The sequence below is a fragment of the Bidens hawaiensis genome, unplaced genomic scaffold, assembly GCF_021521415.1.
Source record: "Bidens hawaiensis isolate Kalapana, Puna unplaced genomic scaffold, B.hawaiensis_p1.1 tig00035130_1, whole genome shotgun sequence".
Taxonomy (NCBI): domain Eukaryota; kingdom Viridiplantae; phylum Streptophyta; class Magnoliopsida; order Asterales; family Asteraceae; genus Bidens; species Bidens hawaiensis.
This window is the reverse complement of record NW_027496121.1, coordinates 123,792-149,720: the sequence shown is the minus strand read 5'-3', so window position 1 is coordinate 149,720 and position 25,929 is coordinate 123,792. Positions and strand designations below refer to the sequence as shown.

Sequence of the window (25,929 nt, the reverse complement as noted above, 5' to 3'; positions counted from 1 at the left end):
ATATTTACATAAAAATATAATGCGGTTTGCTTAGAGATGGTTTAGGGGCACTTAAAACCGTTACAAACCGACCGAACCGTCCAAACAGGAGCAAGTCGGACAGCTTAAGATCCATACGGTTTGATTCACAATTCGGTCCAGTTTGAAACTTGGAACCGGCTGTGTAAACCGAACATCCTGTTTAACATTTTATATTTATATATTTTCTACTTTTGGAATATAGTTATGTTTATATATTCATTAATCATCTTTACCTATGTTAAAACTTTTAATACAAACTACTGATTTTAAAAAACTAATCAGTTCAAACCGCCGAAGCCAAACATTTAAGCCGCCAAATCGATAAAACTGGCCGGTTCACAGACCCAAATATTCATCAAAACCGATTGAATCAGATCGTGAAAACTCCCAACTTTATAAGAAAACATTGAAGCGTATGCACAATAAAGACAATACATTTTATAACAAAAGGCTCGTTTTTTGCATTATATATTTTCCGACAATAAATCACGCATAAAAAATCTTTACGCAACAAAAAAGAGAAAAATCATGAGGAAGACGATCAATACAAAGAATATTTTGATCATCAACCATCGATTAGACGATATACCGTTGAGGTACCTCATTAGTTGGCCCTGTGCACCTTCTACATTTGCTAGAGTGTCTTCCATATTTTCATCAATCCTGCCGAAACAATTAAGATTAGTATGTGTTTGGATTACTGATTAAAAACGTAAACAATTAGTTAACAAAAATATAAATGATTACCTAATTGCAAGCTCTCCTTGTTGAGAAACCATGGTTGCCAATTGAGTGAAAATGCTGCCTAATTCATGAATAGTTGACTCAACGTTGTGAAGAGCCTCGGCTCGGCTCTGCATGTAAGTATCTTGTAATGGAACCATTTGTTGTTGCTGTTGGTTTTGTTGTTGAATCAACGGTTGAGATTCAGAGTCGCCTTGCTTTCTGAAAAGTTAAAAGTCAATAGCAGAGTCAATGGGCGGTTAAAGCTACCTTTATGATTTAATATCATCCAAATGCACCCAAAAAAAGAATACAACAAATAAGGGTTGGCTTGTTAAAACCTTAAATCGATCGAGCCTATTAATAAGCTTGTTTAATACGAGTCCAGGCTTCACTTATCAAGCTTGATCTGACACACGAGCCTATTGTTTATGCTTTTGATTTAATATATACTAAATATGAACTTATATAATAAGTATTATTATTGTTATACAGACTAAGATAAAGATAACTAAACAACATATATTATGTAATATATAAAACTATAAATTTATATAAAAATAACTGTAAATATATGTAAAATACTTAATTAATTATAAACAGGCCCAGCCCGAGTCAAGCGCGAGCTTTAATAACTACTCATGAACCGTGCTTGAGTTCGAGCTCGCATAATTAAACGAGCCAAGCACAAGACCAGGCGAGCACAAGCTCGGTTTGACTCGTTTACACTCCTAATGACAAAAACATGACAAAAGTGAAAATACATTGATATTTATTTATGAAAAAATTATAATAATAAGATGAGTAAAGTGCTAAAACCGTCCTCTTCAGGTTTGGTCATTTAAGTGATTTTCGTCCAAAAAGTTTAATTTGTGCAACTGAACCATTGACGTTTCACATTTGTTGCCAATATCGTCCCATTCATTAACTCCGTTAATTTTTAACGTTAACTCTAGGGTATTTTGGTCCTTTTCTTTTTAACTGTTGTTTTATTCAATTTTTAACACCTTTATGATTTATGAACATGCTTTTCACTCCAAGGTGCAAAATGTAAATTAAATAAGACCAATAGACCACCCATCGTTCCCCTCTTCCCGGTTTCACTTTCCGGCGAGCTTTTAACCATCATTTCAGACTCCTGCTTCAAATCCACAACAAAAATCTTGCTCTCAAAAGCCCAAGTCTTAATACTGACACAACTGTTGGCTGTTGAGTGTTAGGGCCAAATCGAAAACAACCAACCCAATCCTTGTGTGCGTCACTGTCATGGGTTGAAGATGGAGGTGGCCGGAAAACGTATTTCAGATCCGGCGCAAATTTGACACATCGCAGCCGAAATTGATGGTGGCGGTTCAGTTCGGCGATTGATACTGTTCGTGGTGGCGGCGGGGTGATGATCAGCACCATTGATAAGGGATGGTTGTAGGGACGCGGTTCAAGTGGTAGCTATGGTTGTCGGGAAGCGGCGGTGGCAGGGAACTGTGTCCGGCTATGGGGTTGGTGTGGGTTAATTATTAATGTACTAATACTTACATATATATTATTATTATTATTATTATTGATTTTTCTAATTTCATTTTAAATAACTATATAAAAAGACCAAAATACCCCAAAGTTAACGTTAAAATTAACGGAGTTAACGTATTGGACGATATTGGCAACAAATGTGAAACGTTAATGGTCCAGTTGCATAAAATAATTTTTTTGGACAAAAATTGCATAAATGACCAAACCTGGAGGACGGTTTTAGCACTTTACTCTAATAAGATTATGATTATTATTTTAGTAGTACTTTTTGTAATCATATTTGGCACCATCTGTTATTCAGAAAGTTACAAAAAAGGGAGTTGGCATGTCAACATGACATAACCAGTTTTCAACCAATATTGAAATGTGACCCAATATGACCTGACCATTTTGCCACATGTAGTTTTTTGTTTAAAGACACAAGGAACACATTTTGAATCCAAGACAATAACATGATCATGCCATTTAAAATTTAAATATCAGACAATACGTCATATTTTATTTTACCTTTGGAATAATGGAGATGAACTTGAAGAGTCATTAGCCCATGGAGGAGGAGAATTCGCCGTGCTGGCAGTTGATCTATTAGCCAAAGGACGCTGGCGGACAAATGGATTGGCGGTTTCTTTGGAAGAAGTTGCAGAAAATAACTGCCTTCTATTTTCATGAACCTTCAAGTTCTGCAGCCAAAATACCAAAAAGGTTTAACATGAGTAATAATTTAATAGTTAAAAATAAATAATAATGTATATAGAGCACCAAATCATTGTAAAGTTTACAAACAAATCAACCAGGTATAAACATCTTTTGTTTCTTTCGTTTAGTTTACACAAAAATCCATATGGAATAATCATTGTACCATAGATTTTTAACATTAATCGTATATGATGGTCAAACTATAAACATGTAAGCTTGTAAACAAACTAAACGAACACGAACAGAGCACGTTCGTATCCGTTTGATTCACTTTAACCCAACAAACAATCAAGCACAAACAACTAAGCGAACAAGGTTTTCTTGTTCGTATTCGTTCGTTGAGAAAATGAGCATGTGCATGTTCGTTTATGTCCATCCGTTAACAGTATAAACAAATGGTTCACGAGCGTAAACAAACAAAGATAACTGAGTATAGACGAACGTGCATAACTGAGCTAAAACCAATTAAAAGTAATGTGAAGAACGATTTGTTGGGCCTAAACAATTTATTAAAAGTAGACTGGGTTGTAATTGGTTAAAAAAAATTAAATGAATATATTAACGAACGCAAACGAATGAACTTATACAGATGTAAACCAGCGAACATAAATGAACATAAACGAATTTAAATCAATGAACCTAAAGAAATATTCACGAACATAAATGAACTTCCATCCAAACTGTTCACTGAGCATTTGGTTCATTTATAGGAATAAAGCAAGTTAACTTGAGGGCAAAAAGTTTTAAGAGAAACTTAAAACAAAAACGAAATACATAATTTTCAATTTCAAATTATAAATTAAATTTTAATCAACTTTTAAGCTTTTGCGAAACTGTATATAAGATTTCATCAGGTAACATTGTAATTAAGAATCAAAACTTAGGGTATAATATTTTGGACTTGTACAAGATTCCATAATGCAGAAATTTCATTTCAAATTAAAACTTCATAAGATTTTAAATTCTGCCAGAACTTCATTTAACTGCTTAACACTCTTCAGGTAAATTTATAATTTCAAATGAATTAAAGAGTATAATAGTTATTTCACATGTTAAAATATTAAAAAAATCCCATTATTTTAGTAACTACAAACCTCTGTCCGCATTGTAAGAACATCCTTAAATTCCTTGGTAGTGCTCATTAAGCGATTCTTCAAATTGTCAACAACCGTTGTTGAATGGGTGGTTGTGTCACTAGAAACATTTTCACTTTCATTTTGGGAATTGCAAATAAGCTGCAAGTCCACCACAGCTGAATTAAGAGCTGTAATGTCCTGCTTAATGACAGCAGTCAGTTCTTGAATCTCTGTAGTTGGATCATCAAAGACAGATGTCCTCTTTGCCACTGAAAGAACAGAAGTGAAACATGTCAGTACATACACATAGTTAAGCATTTAGGCTTAAAACTTAACTAATCAATTGAAAGTAGAGTATGAAATAAACATAATAAGTGCCACCATACCGTATATATTGTTATACAAATAGCATACTACTAATTTACCTTCTAAAATAGCCCTGCATAAAAGAGTAGTATAAATCATAGTTATTAAAAGCCCTCGCTTCTTGCGCCTAGGCCCATTTTTCAGGCGAGGCTCGATAAATGCACTTTTAGTTCCTAGGCGAGCGCTTCGGCTTTGTCTAGTACATAAACATGAAAAGATAAAATCCGAGCAGAAGAAACACAAGTACTATTGAAACTTAGATCTAGTAGAGGTCAAAGGAATTATGTTGAACATTTTGTTATTCAAGTTTTGGAATTACATTTGAATCTTGACTATATTAGAACTTTTGGTACTAATTAGATGATATTAAATGCTATATAATAGCTTTTGTTTATTTTATTTGAAGAATATTATCGTTTTTCATATACACAATATATTTTTATTTTTTTTATATAAATGTGTTTTTTTTCTCAGACACTCGCTTTTTTTGAGCTTTGCGCCTAAGCCACAGGCGAGGCCTATGCGCCTTGAGTGCGCCTAGCGCATTTGATAATTATGATATAAATAAAACGTTAAGAATAAATACAAACGACATTTTAGTTTACTACCATAATGGTTTCAACTTGTTCATAGCTCTCTAGTGTGAGAAAATGTATGTTTGAAAAGCTGCAACTTCTTTGTTCTGCTTGATTTTAATTTTAACACGTTTTCATCAACTATTTCTAGATTATACATAAACTTCTATGCATATAGAGCACATAACATGTGTAATAGCGCAAACATATAACTATGAAGTCCTTGTAAAGCCTATAACCTCATAAAGTGCACAATCAAACACTATAATTTATATATTAATTGCCAAATTCGATGCTACTCACAAGCGACTACTGCACTACCTATACACTTTCTAATGCACCTGACGCAGAGCCCAGATTAATAAACAAACTCAACAAGATTCATATCACCTAAAATCATTGTGCTGTGGTGCAACTTTATAACCTGCCCAAAACTAAAAGGATCGCGGTTCAAGCTTACTACAAAGCACTGTTCTAATATAGCTCGAGCAAAAAAGCACCCTAAAGTCCTAAACCCATAGTCGGTTGACTCATATCAACTAAAACCATGGTGACAAGTTATAAGTAGCTAAATAAACTTAAAAAAGGCCCTAAATTCTAAATTATAGACGCATGGAAATGTATGTCATGATGTGATATTGATACCAAAAGATTTAGCTTTCCCCAAGTAGCATTAGAGTCTTGGTTCTAACATGTGCAACGCACTAAGCTGATGTGTGATGCGCGATGCGCACGTACGAGAAGTGTTTGTTAATTAAGAAAATACTAGATAAGTATTTAAAGATAACATTTTAACTTGTCAACTTTTAAACACTAAAAAATAAAAGAATAAAATAAAAGGCTATAGTACCACCAATAAAGTTTATGTAAAGCCAAAATACACATTTAACTCTATGTTTACAAGTAGTCTACCAACAAATAACCTATGCATGAACTCACTTTAACTTTAAAAAGCATGCGTCGCATGATTTAGAGTGCATCATCATCGCATCACTCCAACTGATGCTAGCATCGAGTGTTATGCGCTCCTGATCTATGTAGTTAATGCGGAAAAATATTGGATATCGGTCAAGGACCAATATTTGAGATATCAGTTATCGCGGTGGGATATCGGTAATTTTAATATCATGCAAAATTTTTATATACGGCAATTTAACACTAACAATACAGTATACTCTCCTACCAATAACAAATTAACCTTTTGCAACTTACAAAACACTAATAATGGTAGCAAGTATGAACTTATTAACACTTAAAACACTAAAAATTGACAATTAAGACTTAAAAAACTGATATCATGTAAATCAACGATATATCTGCGATATCGACTGCATAGAGTCTTCCTACAAATAACCTATGCATGAATTCACTTTAACTTAAAAATGACTGTGTCGCGTATTATGCAATTTAGAGTGCATCATCCTCACATCGCTCCGACTGACGCTAGCTAAGGGTTCAAACAAGCCAAGCCGGAGCTTGACTAGGCTCGACCTTGGCTCGTTTAACTTACACGGAGCTTGACCTAGGCTTTTTTTTTATCTTTATTTCTAAAGCTCGAGCTTGGCCCGTGAGTAGTTTTTCAAGCTCAAGCTCGGCTCGTCTACTATTTATTAATTTATAATTAGTTTAATATATATATTTTTTTCAATTATAATTTTATATATGACATAATATATATTATCTAGTTATTCTTTCATAACATTATATATATTAACTTATATATATATAAACGACGTGCTTGTTTAGGCTAGTGAGCTGGCTTGATAAGCAACGCTCGGGCTCGGGATCGTTTATTAGACGAGCATATCCAGATCAACTCAATTGAGCTTTTTCGCCTTTTTCACGAGCCGATCTTGAGTAGCATTGCGAGCATTTTATAACAAAGATTAGAGCAGCTTAACTTGTTCAAACTTCCAATCACCAAAGCTATGTGTAACCTCAGATCCACATTAATATTCTACTCAATTACATGTTTACATTCACCAAACTCATTGTAAAGCTAATTAACGATAAACCATAACTACAAACAGCATCATCACATTCACATTGACATCATAATAACTAACAACTATAACTAATAACTAACAATTAAAACAAATCAACTCACATTTGGCAAGCTTGGCAAGCTTCTGCGACGTATGGTGTATCCCATACCCTATCTTCGAAGCTCTCTTATTAAACTCCGACTGAAACGCCACACTCGATCTCACTCCACCGCCGCCGGTACTAACTCCGGCCACCGCCGACGACTTCCTCAACCGATCGGTGATACTCGCGAATTCATGCGTACGGTCTCTATACGACGATTGAGCTGATTTCATATTCATCTCGTATAGTTAATAGATCAATCAGATTGTAAAACCCTAGGGGATTGAATTGGAATAGATCTGGTGAGTAGGTGATGAGTTTGATATGTAATTGTGTTGATTTGTGAGGTTGAAATTGGGGATCTGGTGGAGAGGTGAATGAATGATGAGGAGAATGAATGAGAGTGTGGGTTTTGCGGGTAGTTTAGTTTTCTTCCTGCCCGGGATATTATTATTATTACTTGTCCGATATCAGGTTGCTTACCCGTAAATAATACTTACCTGTTCCTAACATTAAGAAAAACCTTGAATAGTAGGTGAAGGTGGTTATGAGAAGACCCTCTATCCTGTCCTTCCCGTAGCGAGTCTCACGGTGTTTGTTTTGTAGGAAGCTGACTGGAATCTGATCTCATCTCATGTTTAGTGTGTTTGACAGTCTGTACTTGTGGGAACATCGATCCGAACCCTTCGGTTTAGATCAGTGCTTCTTCATTGGCGCCATCTGTTTTTAGGCTAGAATTCACGGTTTTTTGTGGTTTTTTACGATGAGTCAGAACCAGCAGCTTCCAATTGTTACTCCGGCGAGAATTAGGCAAACTGAAGGTTCTTGTGGACTTGTCCTAGAAGATGCTAAACAGGTCATTACGGAATCCCGTCGAAATGCTTGCACTCCGGTTTTGGAAGACAGAACCGGAGAATTTCCCAAATTTGAGGGTGATGAGACACGAGTTCGTCACCAATCCAGATCTGGAAAAGCAGTTTTAACACCAGAAGAATGGTACCAACAGGAAAAAAAAAGTTGAAAGAGGAGTACAACAGACTGGTGAGAAACGATCAGCTCCAAGCGAAAACTTTACTTTATGATGATTCGCCACCTCCTTTACCTCCACCGGTTGTACGACAAAGCCAACCCACTCCAGAAATAGAGATTCCGGAACAGTCGGGCGACCATCAACATGGTGGAAGTCGTGACAAAGATCGTCCGTTCCAGCGGAGCTTACCCCGCAGGACCATGTATGATCAAAGTCACGCTTCCCAGATACAAAAGGACTTCACATATCATGATGAAGGATACGCGAGTGACGATAGTAGTGCGTATGGTAAAGAAGGGACTAGCTGGATGCGGATGGTAGTGAAGCACACTGAGTACTGCCGTGATGCTGGAGAAGATTTTACAAAACCCTACTACCCTGCGGCATTTGTAGAAAAATCAAAATTTATCCCGCGAACCTCTACAGTTCCTTTCCCAACAAATGTGAAAATCTCGAGCAACCTTGGTAAATACAATGGGGTGACTGATCCAAGTGATCACCTGTTGAATTTTACCGCGGTGGGAGAAGTTAGTGGCCGGACCATGCCATATCGGTGCCACATGTTCACTCTGACCTTAACTGGTGTAGCCTACGAATGGTTTGAAAAGCTTCCAAATGGGGAAATTAAAAGCTGGGGTGACTTGGTGGCAAAATTTTCACAGCATTTTAGCCAACAGCGCAAGCATATGCGTGACCCTTCAGAAATTTTTAACGTAGTCCGCCGTGACAATGAGTCCATTGAAAATTTCACCACTCGCTTCAATAATGAAAGCATGAATATTGGAGGAATAAGCGAGGATATGTTACGAGGTGCGTTCAGGCAAAATGTTAGGAGCAATGATTTGACCCGCTGTCTGATTGGGCGGGATGGAATGCCCAAAACTTGGGACGCCATCATGACGGCGGCCAAGGTGTTCGCAACTGTTGAAAAAATTCTGGGACGAGAGACTCCGAAACAACCCGCCAAATCAGAATTCAAAAGTGCTTGTCCCAAGAAAGAAGAAAGAGGCTTGATATGGCTCCGAACTCAACCGCCCGATGAGTCTTCCAAACAATTTGATGCAAGGTCATTGATCGGGCAGAAGCAATCGTGGACAAGGAAAGCAGGATCAAATGTGGACTCCTATGAGAAAACTCCAACAGAAATCCTCACAACAGAGAATATCAAGTTCAAAAAACTGTAGCCAATGACTCGAAGGGCTCATTTGAACCCGAACAAACATTGTTTGTTTCATGAAGACATAGGCCACAATACTGATGATTGTGTGAGTTTGTGAAGTGAAATCGAAGCCGCAATAAAATTAGGAAAACTCGAACACCTGTTGAAAAACGTTCATCAGGGCGCACGGAAGCAATCTGCCCAAGTAGACAAAGTAGCATTCCTAAGGCAGAAAATTCTTTAAATATGCCTACTGTTAAACCTGAAAATGTTGAGTCATTTGAACCGACTCGTAACCAGTTAATATTGAAAGCAAAAAGGTGTTTACCAAAAATGAAATGGACGGTTCAATTAAGGAGCTGACTGAAACAGATGTGATTGTTAAAAATAAGAACATTCCAATTGACAATCACATTCTGTGTGAACCAGAAGATTTTGAAAAAGCTGTTTATGATGCAAAATCCTCAAGTGTTTCTTCAAACAATTCACGTGTTCCTAAGGAGATTCCTAAAGTAATTCCAAAGGAACATGTTAATGTAACTTCCACAGACAAGCTTTCAGTGTCTGATGAGGAATTAATGCGATTCATTAATCCTCCACTGAAAACTTCAACTGGAAAAGTATTTAAATTAAAAGGTCTCTCAAAAGTGTTCTCAGACAAAGAAGTTCCATTGAATCTTCTTAAACCAGAATTGATTGAAAGTGTATTTCAAGATGAAACTACTCAAATGACTGAACTTGAGAAGAAATTCCTTCAATCAAAAACTAGTAATGTTCAAAAACAAAAAACAAATATTTTCAAACCTACAAATTCATAAAATCGTCAGGTTTGGAAAATTCTTTGAATTTGACAAATCTTGAATTTTACAAAACGAAAAAGGGATTAAAATACGAGCCATCAACGAAGGCCACTTTTGAGACACGTAAATCTGATGATCTTAAAACTTTGTTATCACAACCGACCGGTATATCATCACAACAAAGTTTCGACTCTCGACTGTGTTTCAAGTGTGGTGAACCGGGTCACGTTTCAAGACGATGCAAAGCAAAGATCGACAATATCAATTATCCAACTTGCAAGACTAAATCTTTTTCAAACACAAAGGAAAAACAAGTTGATGATTCTATGATAATATATTCAAACATCAATCCGAGGAAAGTAATTCGGGTTGATGCACTTAATGTATTGAACACATGTGTTGATCGTGCTCAACCCATTTGTTCAAACACAGATTCGGGAGAATCCGTGATGGTTATCTTAAGAAGAAAACTAAGAAAACTGCCACTTATTCTCAAGTACCGAATACGTGTGTTAAATTATTAAGTTCTCCAAAAGTTTCAAAGGGAGAGCCCAAGACTGAGGCTTGGGCTGCCTTTTTGGACTAATCATTTTACTTGTTTGTGCATGGTACATCTAGGTCCGTATCAAATCAAAAATGGATATTGGATAGCGGATGTTCTCGACATATAACCGGCAACCTAGACCTTCTGAACAACATTAAAGATATTCAAGGGGGGTATGTGGCGTTTGCTGTTAATCAAGGAGGAATGATTACAAAAGAAGGGGAAGTTTCAAACGGTAGAATTACATTTGAAAAGGTTAATTATTGTGAAAAGGTGGATCACAATCTGTTGAGTGTTTCACAGATTTGCGATAAGAAGTTCAGCACCATATTTACCGACAAGGAATGAGTCATTCTTCAACCAGGATACACAATTCCAAAAGACATGGTTGTCATGCGATCACCTCGATCAAATGATATTTATGTACTTGACATGAGTTACGATGTCAAAGTTTCTCCCTCATCTACTTGCTTCGTGTCTAAAGCAACGGAGAAAGATTCTATTCTTTGGCATAGACGCATGGGACATATTCACTTAAGAAAAATGAATTTTTTGATGACAAATGATTTAGTGAATGGAGTGTCCCTCAAGAACTTCAAATTCAATGATCATTGCGTCGCATGCAAAAAGGGGACACAAAAGAAGAAATCACACCCAACCAAATCACTAAACGATATCGTTACTCCTCTGGAACGACTTCATGTGGATCTCTTTGGTCCTGTGAACCGTACTAGCATTGCTGGAGATTTTTATTGTTTAGTTGTGACGGATGATTTCTCTCGTTACTCGTGGGTGTTATTTATGGGATCGAAAGATCAAACTCCTGTGCTAATTCAGAACCTTATTACAAAGATTGAATCACTTTACAAACTGAAAGTGAGACGAATTCGTAGTGACAATGGAACTGAGTTCAGGAATAATGTATTTGATTTATTCTGTATACAGAAAGGAATTCATCGGGAATTCAGTGCACCTTATGTTCCTCAACAGAATGGGGTGTCTGAACGAAAGAACCGTACGCTGATTGAAGCTGCATGTACAATGCTGGCTGATTCAAAGCTACTTGTGCAATTCTGGAACGAAGCTGTGAATACTGCTTGCTACACATTGAATCGCGTACTAACGGTAAAGAAGCTCAAGGAGACTAGTTACGAGCTTCTACATAATTATAAGCCGAACTTAAAGTATTTGGAACCATTTGGGTGTCCATGTACTGTGTTGAAGAAAGGCGTTGGAAAGTTCGATGAGAAAGCTTTTGAGGGTTATTTCTTGGGTTATAACTCTCCGAAGAAGCGGATTTACAATCTTTCTTCTGGTTGTGTGGAGGAATGGTATCACGTTGATTGTCAAAATTATACGACTCCACCAACTGGTACAGGACCCGATTGGATGTTCGACTACGATCGATTGTTTAATTCATTTACATCAATAGTTAATGACATACCTGAAGATCTTGTTAGATCGTATTTGGAGGACCAATGTTTTCCAAGTCCAAGGTTTTCCTTGGTTGATGCAAATGACTCTCCTAATGTATCTAAAACATCAAACGATGTTTCTGAATTTTCCGATGATGCTGAGTTTGTTGATTCATCATCTGTAATGGTAGATGAAGCTCAAGAGACTACTGAGCCTATTCTTATCAGTGATGATTCATCATCTGTCTCTTTAGATACTGCGGAGGAGAATATCACCAATTTGGGTGATAATGTATATGTTCCTGCGAATCCTACTTTACGGATTCATTCGCAACATCCACAGGATCAGATAATTGGTGATGTGAACGATGGGGTTCGCACAAGGCACCAATTGGCTAACATATGTGATGATCAATCTGATCATAATGTATCTCCTACTGAGGATTCGATTGTTTGTGCTTATGCGGATTTTCACTCTTCGGGTATCCTTAGTATCGCACAATACACATGCTTTCTATCACAGATAGAACCGACAAGTGTCGTAGTGGCACTCAAGGAACCATTATGGGTTGAAGCTATGCAGGAGGAGCTGCAACAGTTTGTTAGACTGGGTGTATGGGACTTAATCGACAAACCTGATCGCGTTAATAAGGCGATTCCTACAAAATGAGTTTTTAAGTGCAAGAAGGACGATCGTGGGGTTATCGTGCGAAATAGCTCATCTGGTGCTCGTTTCGTTATATATTTATTTTAACGTGAATTATGCTTGTCTTAGCATATATATAATATCTGACGTGTGCGAATATATATATAAAATTTGAATAAAAGTTTCACACAAATCGGGTTTTAAAAATGGTTTTCACCAACAACCAAACCACACACGAAAGGCAAGTGTACCTATCGTTTGAAGCATAGTATTGGTAAGAACCGAGTGTCAATCCATGGACACGGTTAACTTTTGATACTAAATCTTTGTAATTAATTTAACCAAACAAACAATCCAAATAATGTTTTTTAGTAAGTAAACTAGCATACAACAATGACAAAGCAAATAAAATACAACAAATAATCAATCCAAATAAGGCTACTTAGACTATGCATCCACTCAAACTTAGTGACAAAATAGCAATCATAATGACAAACATCTTGTATTAAGTACCAACATTAAATTCCAATCAAGGCAACCTAATACTAGCAACAAAACAACATGATGGGTTTTCAACAAGTTAATAACCATAGATTAGTAAGTTTGTCAAAACTACCTAATCTCATAATCAAAGGAAATCTAGAATGAAAACAACAAACTAACCACCTAAAATCATGTAAAATAGACAAGTTCAAGAACACTAGTTAAACACATGAGTCTTTTAATTAGCAAAATATGAACCAAGAATTATGGCCTTAATCCCTAGCAAATATTAACCACCTCAAAGAATCATATTATCACCATACAATTTTCCAATATCAAGTGATAGGTTTCATGCTTGTTAAAATTCATAACCAAGTTAATTTTCACTAGTCATTACTAACTTAGTGATATAAACAAAGTATGCATACACAAACTAAGTTCATAAACAAATACTTAACACATAGTTTTCCAACATATTATGGCTAAGCATCTATCAAACTAACAAGACTAGGAATTAAAACAATCATTCAACCATCAAACTCTATTCAAGAACATATCATAAACTTGAAGAATACCAACTTGCCAAAATCATGCATAGATAAAATATCACATAAATAGGAGTTTCAACATAATCTAAGTAGTAAAAGTATTAGCCCATAAGGCTTGATACAACAAACAAAATCAAAATAGTCTTACAAAGCATTGTTAGAAACAAGAAATTGCAAACTAAGATGAATGATGAATGCTACTTGCAAGGATGATCATACAAGATGGAAGCCTTGAATTCTCCCTAGCAAACACACAACAATTTTCCAGAAATTTAGAGAATTCCCCTAAGGCTCCACACTTGAAATGGGGGTAGTGGAGGTATATTTAAGCTTCTGGACGTCTGGCACGGGCTCGTGCACGGGCATGCACGGTCGTGCATATAAGTGGAAAGTCAACACCCTGCTTTAGCCTGACCAAAATGTCAGATTTCTCTGTTCTGGCACGGTCATCGGCACGGGCCCGCACGGCCGTGCAGATCCTGCACGGGCATCCGCACGACCATGCACGGTCGTGCACCTTTGAATTTGCGGCACTGGCTCTGGCACGGGCAAGCATGGTCGTGCAAGTCTGGCAGATTGCCTATTTTGTCCCTAAAACGCCCTCTTTTCATGTTTTCTTTGTCGGGCGGGCGCCCGGACCTGCAAATTCACAAATAACTCTAATAAGTACCAAAACCAATGAATTTGCATGGAGTTTAACACAAATATGAGGATAATTCAATGCAATAAGATGTACACTTTGGGTTACATCAATATCCAGTAATTATTTTATCTTATGTTTATCTTGTCCGAGTACAAGCCGAGTACTCCCCGAGTACTCTGAGTACTCCCTCCAAGAGGATCAGCCGTCTAGAAACCGCCTAACGAGTTTTACAACATTGCTTTCACTTACGGCGTACGGGATTGAGACGAAATCATCGGTTCGTAAAGCCCACATGTTTTAAAATGTCTTTTCAACTGATCAATATTGATATAAAATTGTATGTTAGGATAATTACTAATACTTTATGAAAGCCACAAGCCACCAAAAGGTCCAAACACCATGTGACATAGATGAGAAGATAAGACACGTATTGAGACGTTTGAGGTTTGAGCTAGTTGTCAACTTTCTTAGACTCATTTTTTAAATTATTTTGACACCAGCAGCCTCCAAAATTTATCTTTAATTCATTTATTTATGTCTTTATGGCTAATAATCTCAAAATTCAACACTAACTATATCTTCACAATTTTTTTTCCTGAACGGCTATATCTTCATAACTTAATATGTGTTTATCATACATATTACGCCGGATAAAACCACCACTATTAATAAACCGAATCACCTTTGAATTCTTTGTCCACGTTCAATGAATACAATTCTAGCTAGTTTTCAAATTATTAAAAAAGAAACGTAAGAAAAATTGGAGAACAGGAAGATAAGATCGGCTTGGATGCATGATTACCCTTTTTTTTTTAACGCCATAGGATCTCACGTATAAACCTATCTTTTCGGGGCCATGTCCAAGGTCGACTACCCCATGATGCGCGGGAGACGGATGGAATCCATAAACCTTCGCCCCCTATCGGGCTCGAACCATGAATTAAAGCCCTAATTCGTCCCTTCACAGATATCAAACCGACCCAAGTGATAATCGAACCTGCATCTCCACCTAGGAAGGACAGGTCTCTTACCACTAGACCAAAATCAAATTCTCGAGATGGACGCATGATTACCCTAATAACAACAAAAATAACTATAGAAAATATTTTTATTCAGATATATTCTAATATTGATATTATATTAAATTAAAATAGTAAATATATAGTTACAACAATTTATTTATTACAAAAAGATTAATTGCTCTTTTTCTCCAAATAATCACTTCTTATTTCAACCTTTTTTTTCTTTACACAAAATGAGAAATTAATATTATGAAACTCACCAAAAGGCTAGTACACCAATTAGTAATCTAGACAAGACCATAAGCTCAGGCGCCACCACGAAGCTCGAGCGAGCAGCTGAGATAGTTTGAACAACGGGATACAGGTCTTTTGGAGGCCCGGCTATGTAAATGTAATCAGGCGGGGCGTGTCCACCTCCACCTCCACCTCCACCGTCCAAGGGCCGTGGAGGAGGACAGTTCACACCGGGAGTTGTAGGCGGCTTCTTGGGCGGTGGTGGCGGTGATGGTGATGGTTTTGGTGGTGGAGGACTGCTGTAGCAAGTCTCACCACACTTGATTTCGTCCTTCAGTGATCCCACATGATTGGTGGTGGTGGTGTTTTCAAGCTTTATCGGGCTCGTTGTTACCGCCATAGCTAGAATTATAAACACCATAATTTGGAAAGTTAATGTCATATTCAGGGCAGCTGGTGGTGGTGATGGATGGTAGAATATGATTCGGTTGTATGAAGTGAACTGGCTTTAAACTTTTAAGGCTTATTCAAGAAAGTACCCGCTCAATTTAATTGACATGCATGTGGCATTACCTAATGGTAGACGTTGGCCCCCATGACCCCATAATATGTATATATACCAAACAGGTGTCCTCTTAAATTTGCTAGAGTTTTTCTTTATGATCATAATTATATTTTTAAATATTAAACACAGATTATAAATGTACTATTATATACTTTATATAAGTAGTGTATTAAATGTGCTATATTTTGGATTTGAGCTCGACTCTATCAAGTTTTGTTTAACCTCGTGGTCATACTTCATTCAATAGTGGAATGAACCTATTTATGTCATAAACGACTTGAATGGTCTGCACATGTGAATAAAATATTGCGTTCTTGTTATGTTGATAGAATGCAATCTAAGCCACCCTTTTTAAACTTTGCCAAACCACCACTGTGCTAGCCTATATCACTAACTTGGAACGTTTAAGCAATTGCATCGTCAGGCTCCTAGCGGATGCTCCGCTTAATTGTTTTACATCGGCCTCCACAAGGATATTAAACAAGAATTGACTGTCCTTCATCCCACCTCCCTTCCCCAAGCCATCAGTTTTGCTCGGTTACTCGAAGACGCACTTAACGATCAACGATATCGTTCGAACCCACCTTACCGTATAGCCCAACCATTTTGGTGGTATCATCCGCCATCGATAATACTTAAACACAACACACATAATGCACAAGTTGAACAGAAAACACGAGTTTTAAGTTCAGAGTGCAAACTTGTTAAAGCATTATGTCGGATTTAGAACCCCTATTTTCCCACATTTCACTCTGAGCCCAACTTTCTTTTACTCAAAAAATACGTCAAACACATTCGTTGGTGGGTTCTTAAATAATAAATCCAATATTGAAAACAAAGCTTCTCTTTGTTTAATTAAAATACCACTTCGTCCTTAATGGGCCGAAATCAACTCTTGTTTAATTTACGAAAGATAAATAAAAACTAGTCTTCATTTTATTTATGACAGACTAATTAGCCACTTTCGTTTTATATACGAAAGCATCAAAGTAAAAACATTTTATTCTCTAACAAGTTTTGATAGTTATAAACTAGCTAGGAATGTAACAAAGTATGACTATTAAATCTATAATCAAAGCCTACCACACTCGAAATATTTACCATCATACTTACCAGTGCGACTGGTAATGGATAGAGCGTCACCCTTTTATTTACGTCAATCAACTTAACGGTAGTACAATATCACAATTGTCAAAATAAAATGTATAGTAGACCCAAACATGATTTTCCCTCAAAAAATTTATAAACCTTTAAATACATTAAAAGGGTGGGGATTTTGAGAAACTCGCCTCGACAGGTATTCGTCGATTTTCGCTCAACAACTCGTGTCATATTAATATAGTAAACACTTTAATAGTTTATTCATATTTATAACTTTAATGTGTTCTTTCAACTTAAATAATTCACGCAAACATTTTGGTCTTTTTAAAAATGTTTATCTTTATTACTTTTTGTGTTAAAACGACCCACTGCTGTTTCGGTTCGGTTATATCCAAGTTTTATGTTTACATTCAAGCACACATCACATACAACTTATATTCCCTAACTCATGCATCATATAATAGTATAGATATAGTAGATAATATATAATATGATGAAGAGATACATAAAAATAAATACACATAAAAGACAAAAATACCCCCCACTTAACAGAAAAAAAACTACGGGACTAGTGATTTAGATGAAAACTACAACTTTTAGAAATTATAAGGATGATGGCGAAAAAAAATTAACAAAAATAATAAAAGTGACCAAACCATATTGACGAAAATAACAGTTTACTTTATGAAAAAAACAAATTGAAATAATAATAATAATAAAGCCTTAATTAATTGAAATCAAAATAAAAACAAACCTTAATCATAGGTAATTAATTCGATGGATTAATAATAATAATAATAATAATAATAATAATAATCAATACCTTGTCGACAAGGATTTCATTGGTGTGAGGGTCGTACACGTAGGATGTGTCAAGGAAAGTGACGCCCGAATGAATGAGGGGACGGCAGGTGGAGGGGCAACGACTGGTGGAGGAGCGAGGGGGTGGTGGCTAGAGTTGAGAGTCTGTGAAGGAGAACTAAGGTTTATGAGGTAAGAAAGAAATTAGAAGATGTAAGAAAGGTTGCGCAGGATCTGTACCAAGAAGAGCCCACACATATGTTTTTTTAATGAAACTTTTGCGAGAAAACAAGCACTTTGCAGAATCTCATGTATGCGCGTGGTCTGATTGGCAAAGACAGAAGAGCTTCTGCAAAGCTTTGTTTAGAAAGCAAACACAATGTATATTTGGTATGAAGCTTTTAGGAGCTTCTAACTTCAAGCTTTTAAGAAAAATCACATGCTTAATAAAAAGTTTTGTTTGATTGAAGGAGCTTGAATCTTTTAGGTTATGAGAAAATTTTGAAGCTAAACGCTCTTGCTAGTAGCGTTTAAAAAAAAATTATAAGCTTTTAGTATTTAAAATTTTGCAAATTTGGTACTTAAACTTCCATCAGCTTTTATTAATTTATATAATAGTTACACATTTAATCCTTATTCAAAACCAACTACCCTATGACTTTTAAGAGGCCACAACTTTTTCACACGTTAATATTTTCTTACAAAAATTACATCATAAAAACGAGCAATTTATTTTTTTAATTTGAGTATGGCATTGCTATACATCTTTAACTTTAAAAAATTAAAATATTACGTGATTACCAGTTAGTATCGGCAACAAGTTAAGTCAGGCGAGCTCTGGTCATGTGTAAGAGAAAATTCAGGTCGAAACGAGTCAATACAAAAAGGGTTAATTTAGTTAGGTCTGTGTTGATACGATTTTGAGTCAAAAGGGATCAAATCAGGTTTCAGATTAGAACAGCTATAGCTACCAGCTATCAACTATCCGCTTCTAACCAATAGCTAGTTTTGTCAAAAATACTCTAAACTAGTAATTTACCCGCACGTTGCACGGTAAATCGGTCAGTAAATGTCACAGCCCCGACCCCTATACCCCGGGAGGGGAGCCGTGAACGTTGAGTGTTGGTATCGATGTTTATTAAAACAATTTGCAGCGGAATGTTTCATTAGAACCATAGTTAGGAAAATTAATCAGAGTTATAAAAACACCATAATTCTTATTTCATAAACTGGGATAAAAACCCATTTTTATACAAACAAAAGTTTTATATGGATAAACCCTAATTTACGAAACACGTTTCTTTATTCTGGTGACAAGCCACTTATTTAAGCTGGAAGCCCGCAGGCATCATTCCTTTGTCTCTAACAAGTCACCTGAAACATGTTTAAAAATATTTGATCAGTAGGAAATACTGGTGAGTACATTCATTTATAAATGACACATTTTACAGTTACAGCATTAAGATGTTTTTACATCTGCATGCTTACAACTTACCGAAAGGTACTTGTCACTCGACCGTATCTGTGACTGTGGTCATATTACTTATTGGCTAACACTTGTCCAATAAGTAACGTGTAATAGCCCAGTAGGCAAGCCTTGTATACAAAACCCCACAATACCAGTAGTAACCATCCCGTAAGTCTACAAAGACTTAATCACTGTAATGTAGTTTAAATCCTTTGAAAATATTTAAACTATCCGTCATAAGTTTGATGGTTTTGGAAAAGCATCATGACAGTGTTGGAAAATCAATTGCCTCACGCAAATGTGAGTTATATAAAAATTTCGAATGTCTCACCTTGCAGGTTTATATTTAACAAGCCTTCTGGTGTTAAGCACCTAGATTAAACACAATGTAGTATATTTCTATTAGTATAAACCCATAATCATAACGATAATCACGAGACATGAAACTTTACACGATAGCACAATGTCATCCCTTTGTTTAGGTAGAGCTTTTGGATTCGTGTTATAAAAGTTCCTTTCAATCAGAGAGGTACCGTTACAATTACTTGGTATAATACTAGCCTTATATTTAAGAAATACGAGAGAAAGTATGATTTTTGGGACGAATTTGTAAACTCCAGATTGCTGCCCTATTTATGCTTGAATTTAAGCATCTTCGCGTATTGCGAAGTTGCAGTAGGGTTGCCGAGTCAGCCCTAGCTATGCCACATGGCGTGACACGTGTCAGGCTACGTGTCAATGTTGCGTAGCTCTCACGTCACATCTTCGCGTATCGCGAAGAAGCTTAAGCATACTTCTTCGCGTATTGCGAAGATGCAAAAACACTAAGGCGGCCCTTAAGCGGCTCGCGGCGATGCGAGCGTGTGAAGTGCAAAGTGCGCCATCAAAGCGCCACATTGCGCCCATCGCACTTCGCCCGAGCCCGTGCTCGTGCCCGTCGGGTGCTTTTTTCCTTTGCATTTTCCATTCTTCCTTTTACTTCTTCTCTTTTCTTTCTCATTTCTTCATTTCTTTCTTTGATTAGTTTATTCTTTATTATGGTTTGTTATAGTAAAACCCGGTGTTACAGTGGCGAATCAACGCGAATTCAGTCAATAGTAGCTACGTCCGTTACGGTACTGGAAGTAAAACAAAATGGAAACAAAAAAATAAAAATAAAAATTGAGGTTGGCAAATGGGGTGGCGTCGGTTGGTCCCGGACGACGACAGCGAGTCAACACGAATTTAGTCAATATTAGTTACGTTCGTTATGGTACTGGAACTAATTTAAAATGAAAATAAAAAATAAAAATAAAAAACTGAGGTGAGCTAATGGAGTGACTTCGGTCGGTCCTAGACGGTAAGGCAGCGGCTCTACGACACTCATATAACATATTATAATTTTCTTTTATTAACATATTTAAAACAATTTTATCCGGTCAGTAAACCCAGGCGTAGGTAAAAACCGATCATTGCAATGGCGAGTCGACTTGTTTCAGGCGTTCTGGTGGTGAGTTGGTAAAACTGGGGCGATGGTAAAATCCGGGCTTTTAGGCGAAGGGGCAACGTGAATTTTGTCGATTTTGTTTACATTTGTTACGGTACCGGAACAAAAATTAAGTAAAACCCGGGCTTGGGTAAACCCGAGCGTTGTCGGTACTGGACGTTGCGCGGTGAGTTGGTAAAACCTAAGTATTGTCAGTCCCGGGCATTATGGCGGTGAGTTGACACAAATTCGGTAATACAAAAAACAAAACGTTCGTTACAAATCTAGAAAAAAAAGGCAAGTCGGTAAAACCCGAGTATTGTCAGTCCCGGATGTTGTGGCGATGAGTCGACCCCAATTCGGTAATACAAAAAACAAAACGTTCATTTCGAATCTAAAAAAACAAAAAGAAATAACATTTAACTAATAAAACAAAAAGAAATTAAAAAAAAAGTTTAGACCATTAAGGTAGTGCCACTTAGCTCAATCAGCGTCTTGCGGCATCAACCATCAACTTTACTTATATACTAGTTATTTGCCTGCGTGTTGCGCGGTGAATTTAGTCGGTTAAACTCGGGCAAGTAGCGAGTTATCGCAAATTTGGTCGGTATGCGCTACGTTTTTTACGGCACCGAAACTAAATCTAAAAATAAAATATGCTTAACATAAAAAATAAGAAAAACAAAGCATACGCCACGATGTTTATTAGGTCGGTAAAACCTGAGCGTTGAAACTCAGGTGTTGGTAAACCCATGCATTGGTAAAACCTAAGCGCTATGGCGGCGAATCGACTCAAATTCGGTCAGCATCAGTTATGTTTGTTACGGTATTGCAGCTAAAACAAAAATATAGAAAAATGGAGGTGGACCAACGAGTGGTATCGGTCACTAAAACTCGGCATTGGTAAAGCCTGGGTGTTAAGGCAGTGACTCCACACGAATTTGGTCGATTTCTATTATGTTCGATACGATACCAGAACTAAAACAATATAAAACAATAAAAAAAACATTGGAAACCGCCGTTAATACGCGAATTCGGTTAGTTTTCATAATTGTAGCCACCACCAAAGAAATAAACATAAGTTTAAAAGCCAACATATACGGAAGAAAAAGGTGTTAGTTTTTATAATAATTGCTGAGTTTAACATTTATGGGGAAAAAAAAGCTAGGCCACTAAAGACATCATTTATAAGCAAAGAACCAGACTCGAACTTGAGCGGTTGAAACATAACTCAAACAAACCAACGAACTGGCCAGAAGACACCCATGTTTGTTAGTTTAAAAAACAAATCTTAAATAAGAATCTAAAAAAATAGGGAACCAAGTTGTGGCATCAAACTTCACTTTTACATATCTATAATATATATAAACGAAAACCCAAAAATCTTATGTGTTGCGATTTGGTCGCTCCCCCTTTTTATGGAAGCCACCAGATTTCTTGATTTTTAAATGAAGGCCTCTTATTGATTTAACCCAAATTCATGGGTATGGGTCTTACCAAAACCATATAGCTTTTAAACGGGTTATAATATCTCATTAAATTAAAAATTAATCTTACCAATTATTTGATATAAAAATCCTATAAAATATGGATATACTAAAATTTAATCCAATTTAAAAAGAAAAAGATATCATTTATAATTAATAAAAAATTTTATAGTAAAAAACATAAGCGGGTCATGGGTCCCCAAATCTATATATTTTTTAAACGGGTTAAAACATATCATTTATTTATGAGGGAGAGGATCAAGAGAGAACTTCTTCTTAAAGAGAGAACTAGAGAACTAATAAATAAATATTTTTAATTTAATTAAAAAATATTTTTAAATTTTCGTTTTTGCCATTATTCTTATATTTTGATACCATTCACTCGAAAAAATAAAAAATTAATAAAAAAACTCGTTGTAGTGCACATATGCAATACATTGACTTTTTTTTTATTGCATATGTGCACTAGTGTGTATTTTGATGTGTGTAATAGTGTTGAATAGCAGATATGTATTTTTTTGTATTGTATTAGTGCAATAGTGTTATATTATATCAAAAAATACAAAAAAATCAATATAGTGCATTGTGCATTTGTGTTGTATTACGTATATGTGATAATGTGTTTTGAGTACAATTATTAGTGTTGTATTTACATATATTCAATAGTGTGTATTGTATAATGCAATTGTGTTGTATTATTATATACAATAAAACACTATTGTATATACGTAATACACATTAGTGCATATATGCATTACATCGGTGGTTTTTTTTTTTAGGAACAATATCATCTTATTAGAAGGAGTAAAGAAAAAAATCACAAAATATTTAAAAAATAAATAAATAAAATTAATTTTTATTTATGAAACCCTTTTATCACTAAACCTTAAGTATATTATTAACTTTTTTACAATAAAGAAAATTAAAATTTAAAAAATAAATATTAAAAAACAAAAAATATAAAACAAATCCATAACACGAGAGATAAAATCTAGTATTTGATAAATATAATGTTGTCTCTTGTCTTCACTATCTCGAGAGCAATCTAGTAGGTTCTAGCTAATATATTGTTATTAAAATAAATATTATCGCAAAAGAAGACAATCCTTCAACAAGTCTCTCAAAGGTAAAGATTCCTTCCATTGAACCATTTTTAATTTATTATATATATATATATATATATATATATATATATATATTCCAATGACTTTCATCATGCATTTGCAGAACACAAATTAGGGTTTCATCATGAACACGATACAAGAAGACATATACATCGCAGTGGTACCATTGCTCAAGCTTTTAACACTAACCCTTCTCGGCTTAATACTCGCCCACCACAGAACCCAAATCATCCTTCAACCTATTAAGCAAATTAGTATTCGCACTCTTCTTACCCTGCTTGATATTCATAGATTTAGGCAAATCAATCACACTCCATAACCTTGTGCGATGGTGGTTCATACCCGTAAACGTAATAATCACCATGCTGTTAGGGTTCTTGTTAGGTCTTATAGTCGTCTGGTTAACCCGCCCGCCGCCCCAGTTTAGGAGGTTTACCATTGTCATGACCGCATGTGGGAACACGGGTAATCTCCCGATTGCGATATTGGGTTCGCTTTGTCACACGCGTGGGCACCCGTTTGGGGAGAATTGTCACCAACGCGGTGTGGCCTATGTGTCGATCGCGCAGTGGGTGTCGGTTGTGCTTGTGTATACGCTTGTGTATCATATGATGGAACCGCCGTTGGAATGTTATGAACTTGTTGAAGAGGAGGGTTTTGATGGTAGTGAGTCCGTGCCTTTGGTTGTTGAAGCCGAATGGCCGCCTAGCGTTAATGAGACTGAAATAATGACGAAAACGTCTAAGCGGTTGAGTAATATTGTTGACGGTGAAGAAAACCGAGAGCAAGGTTCGAAAATCGTTCAGAAGATTAGAATTGTAGCTGAAAAAACTCCGGTTAAAAACATTATTCAACCTCCGACTATAGCTTCTTTGTTTGCTATAATACTTGGCTCGATTCCTCACGTGAAAAGGTTTGTTTTTGGAGAAAACGCGTCACTTGGGTTTTTAACCGATAGTTTGGAGATATTAGGTGGGGCCATGGTGCCTTCGGTTATGCTCGTTTTGGGAGGTATGCTTGCTGAGGGACCTTACGAGTCAAAACTTGGAGTTAAGACAACGGTTGGTGTGATTGTGGCTAGGTTGTTGGTGCTTCCGATATTAGGGATTGGGGTTGTTGGTTTGGGTGATAAGATGAATCTTGTTGTTGATGTTATGTATAGATATGTGCTATTGTTGCAATATTCGACCCCGAGTGCGATTCTGTTAGGAGCGGTTGCAAGGGTGAGAGGGTATGCTGTTAGTGAAGCGTCTGCGGTTCTGTTTTGGCAACATGTGTTTGCATTGTTTTCGCTTTCGGTTTTTATATTTGTTTACTCGAAAGTGGTGTCGTTTGTGTAAAGATGGCTAAAAAGAAAGTGGAATGAGTCGATTTTGGGAACTGTATGCAATATGAGTAATCGGCAAGTCAGAACTGTTGGATTTTTGGACTTTGTTCAACTGGTAATATCTTTGGTTGCATGATGATTTTAGCTATATGCTTCATGATGTGATGTATTGTTGAGTTGAAAGACATTTAGCTTGTGTAGTGTGGTTATTTTGATGCCAACAATGGTCATATAGCTTTCTGGACTGATGATTGTTTTCTTTGACTGTCACATTTGAATTTTTTTCTTCCATGTAAACCATCATTTTGGAGAAATAGAAATGAAAATTAAACACTTTATTTTTAGATGGATGAATTTTGAACAAAAGGTGTGTTATTTATCTATATATACTACTGGTTTGGTGATGGATTATAATTTATAAATGACGACCGTTAAATGTAGCTAAACCTAATTACGTTGTCCTATCTATATGTACCAAGGATCTTAGTTAAGCTAGAAATTGACTTGCTTAATTTGCTTGAGCTTGAGACTTGTTTACTTCGCTACCAGTTACTTGAGGTGCACAAATTAGGTATTTTCATAAACCCGAATCGAGTTGGAACTGGTTCTGGTTATTGTTAAAAAGATGGTTATTGTTAAAAAAAGTCAAGAAGTGTGTTGGATAGGAACCGATTCCAGATATGATCGGGTAAGCCGAGTTTTGAGAGGGTTTGTTGCGTTTAAGCGAGTTTTGGCGGGGTCGGGTTCGAGTTTTGACCGGGTAAAGGTGGAGCCGATTCTGGTGGGTCCTGGTCGTTAGGACCGAGTCCGGTTCCGGGTTGGGTATGAAACTTGCCCACCAACATGTAGAATGAAGTAACACTCGTTTCACGTATTTAGAGTATCTCTATGAAGTCAGAACCTCAAAAGTATGCCGTATGGGACATAATAAGAATACAAGACATACGCTTTTAATTTTGGGGAAATGGCTTAGCATTATTAAATTTGTGTTTGGG

The 25,929-nt window shown here is 36.3% G+C and overlaps 1 protein-coding gene and 1 pseudogene across 1 annotated transcript; one reads left to right on the top strand and one right to left on the bottom strand.

The window, feature by feature from the left end:
• Positions 1-437: 437 nt before the first annotated feature.
• LOC143587090 (syntaxin-32-like) lies at positions 438-7,320 on the bottom strand. The gene is made up of 5 exons (XM_077068483.1): positions 7,092-7,320; positions 4,062-4,312; positions 2,779-2,951; positions 769-966; positions 438-684 (listed from the first exon to the last, which is right to left on the bottom strand). The coding sequence occupies exons 1-5, from the start codon at positions 7,309-7,311 to the stop codon at positions 525-527; spliced, it is 1,002 nt and encodes a 333-aa protein (XP_076924598.1). The 5' UTR covers positions 7,312-7,320; the 3' UTR covers positions 438-524.
• Positions 7,321-23,713: 16,393 nt separating this feature from the next.
• On the top strand, positions 23,714-25,121 carry LOC143587088 (protein PIN-LIKES 2 pseudogene; annotated as a pseudogene).
• The last annotated feature ends 808 nt before the right edge of the window (positions 25,122-25,929 follow it).

What these genes read in the sequence shown, in the direction of transcription:
- LOC143587090 (XM_077068483.1), bottom strand. Translation starts at nt 7,311, where the DNA reads ATGAATATGAAATCAGCTCAATCGTCGTATAGAGACCGTACGCATGAA. An exon ending in TTCTTACAATGCGGACAGAG is followed by an intron (nt 2,952 to 4,061) that starts GTTTGTAGTTAC and finishes TTTTGGCTGCAG; the next exon opens with AACTTGAAGGTTCATGAAAA. An exon ending in TCATCTCCATTATTCCAAAG is followed by an intron (nt 967 to 2,778) that starts GTAAAATAAAAT and finishes TTAACTTTTCAG; the next exon opens with AAAGCAAGGCGACTCTGAAT.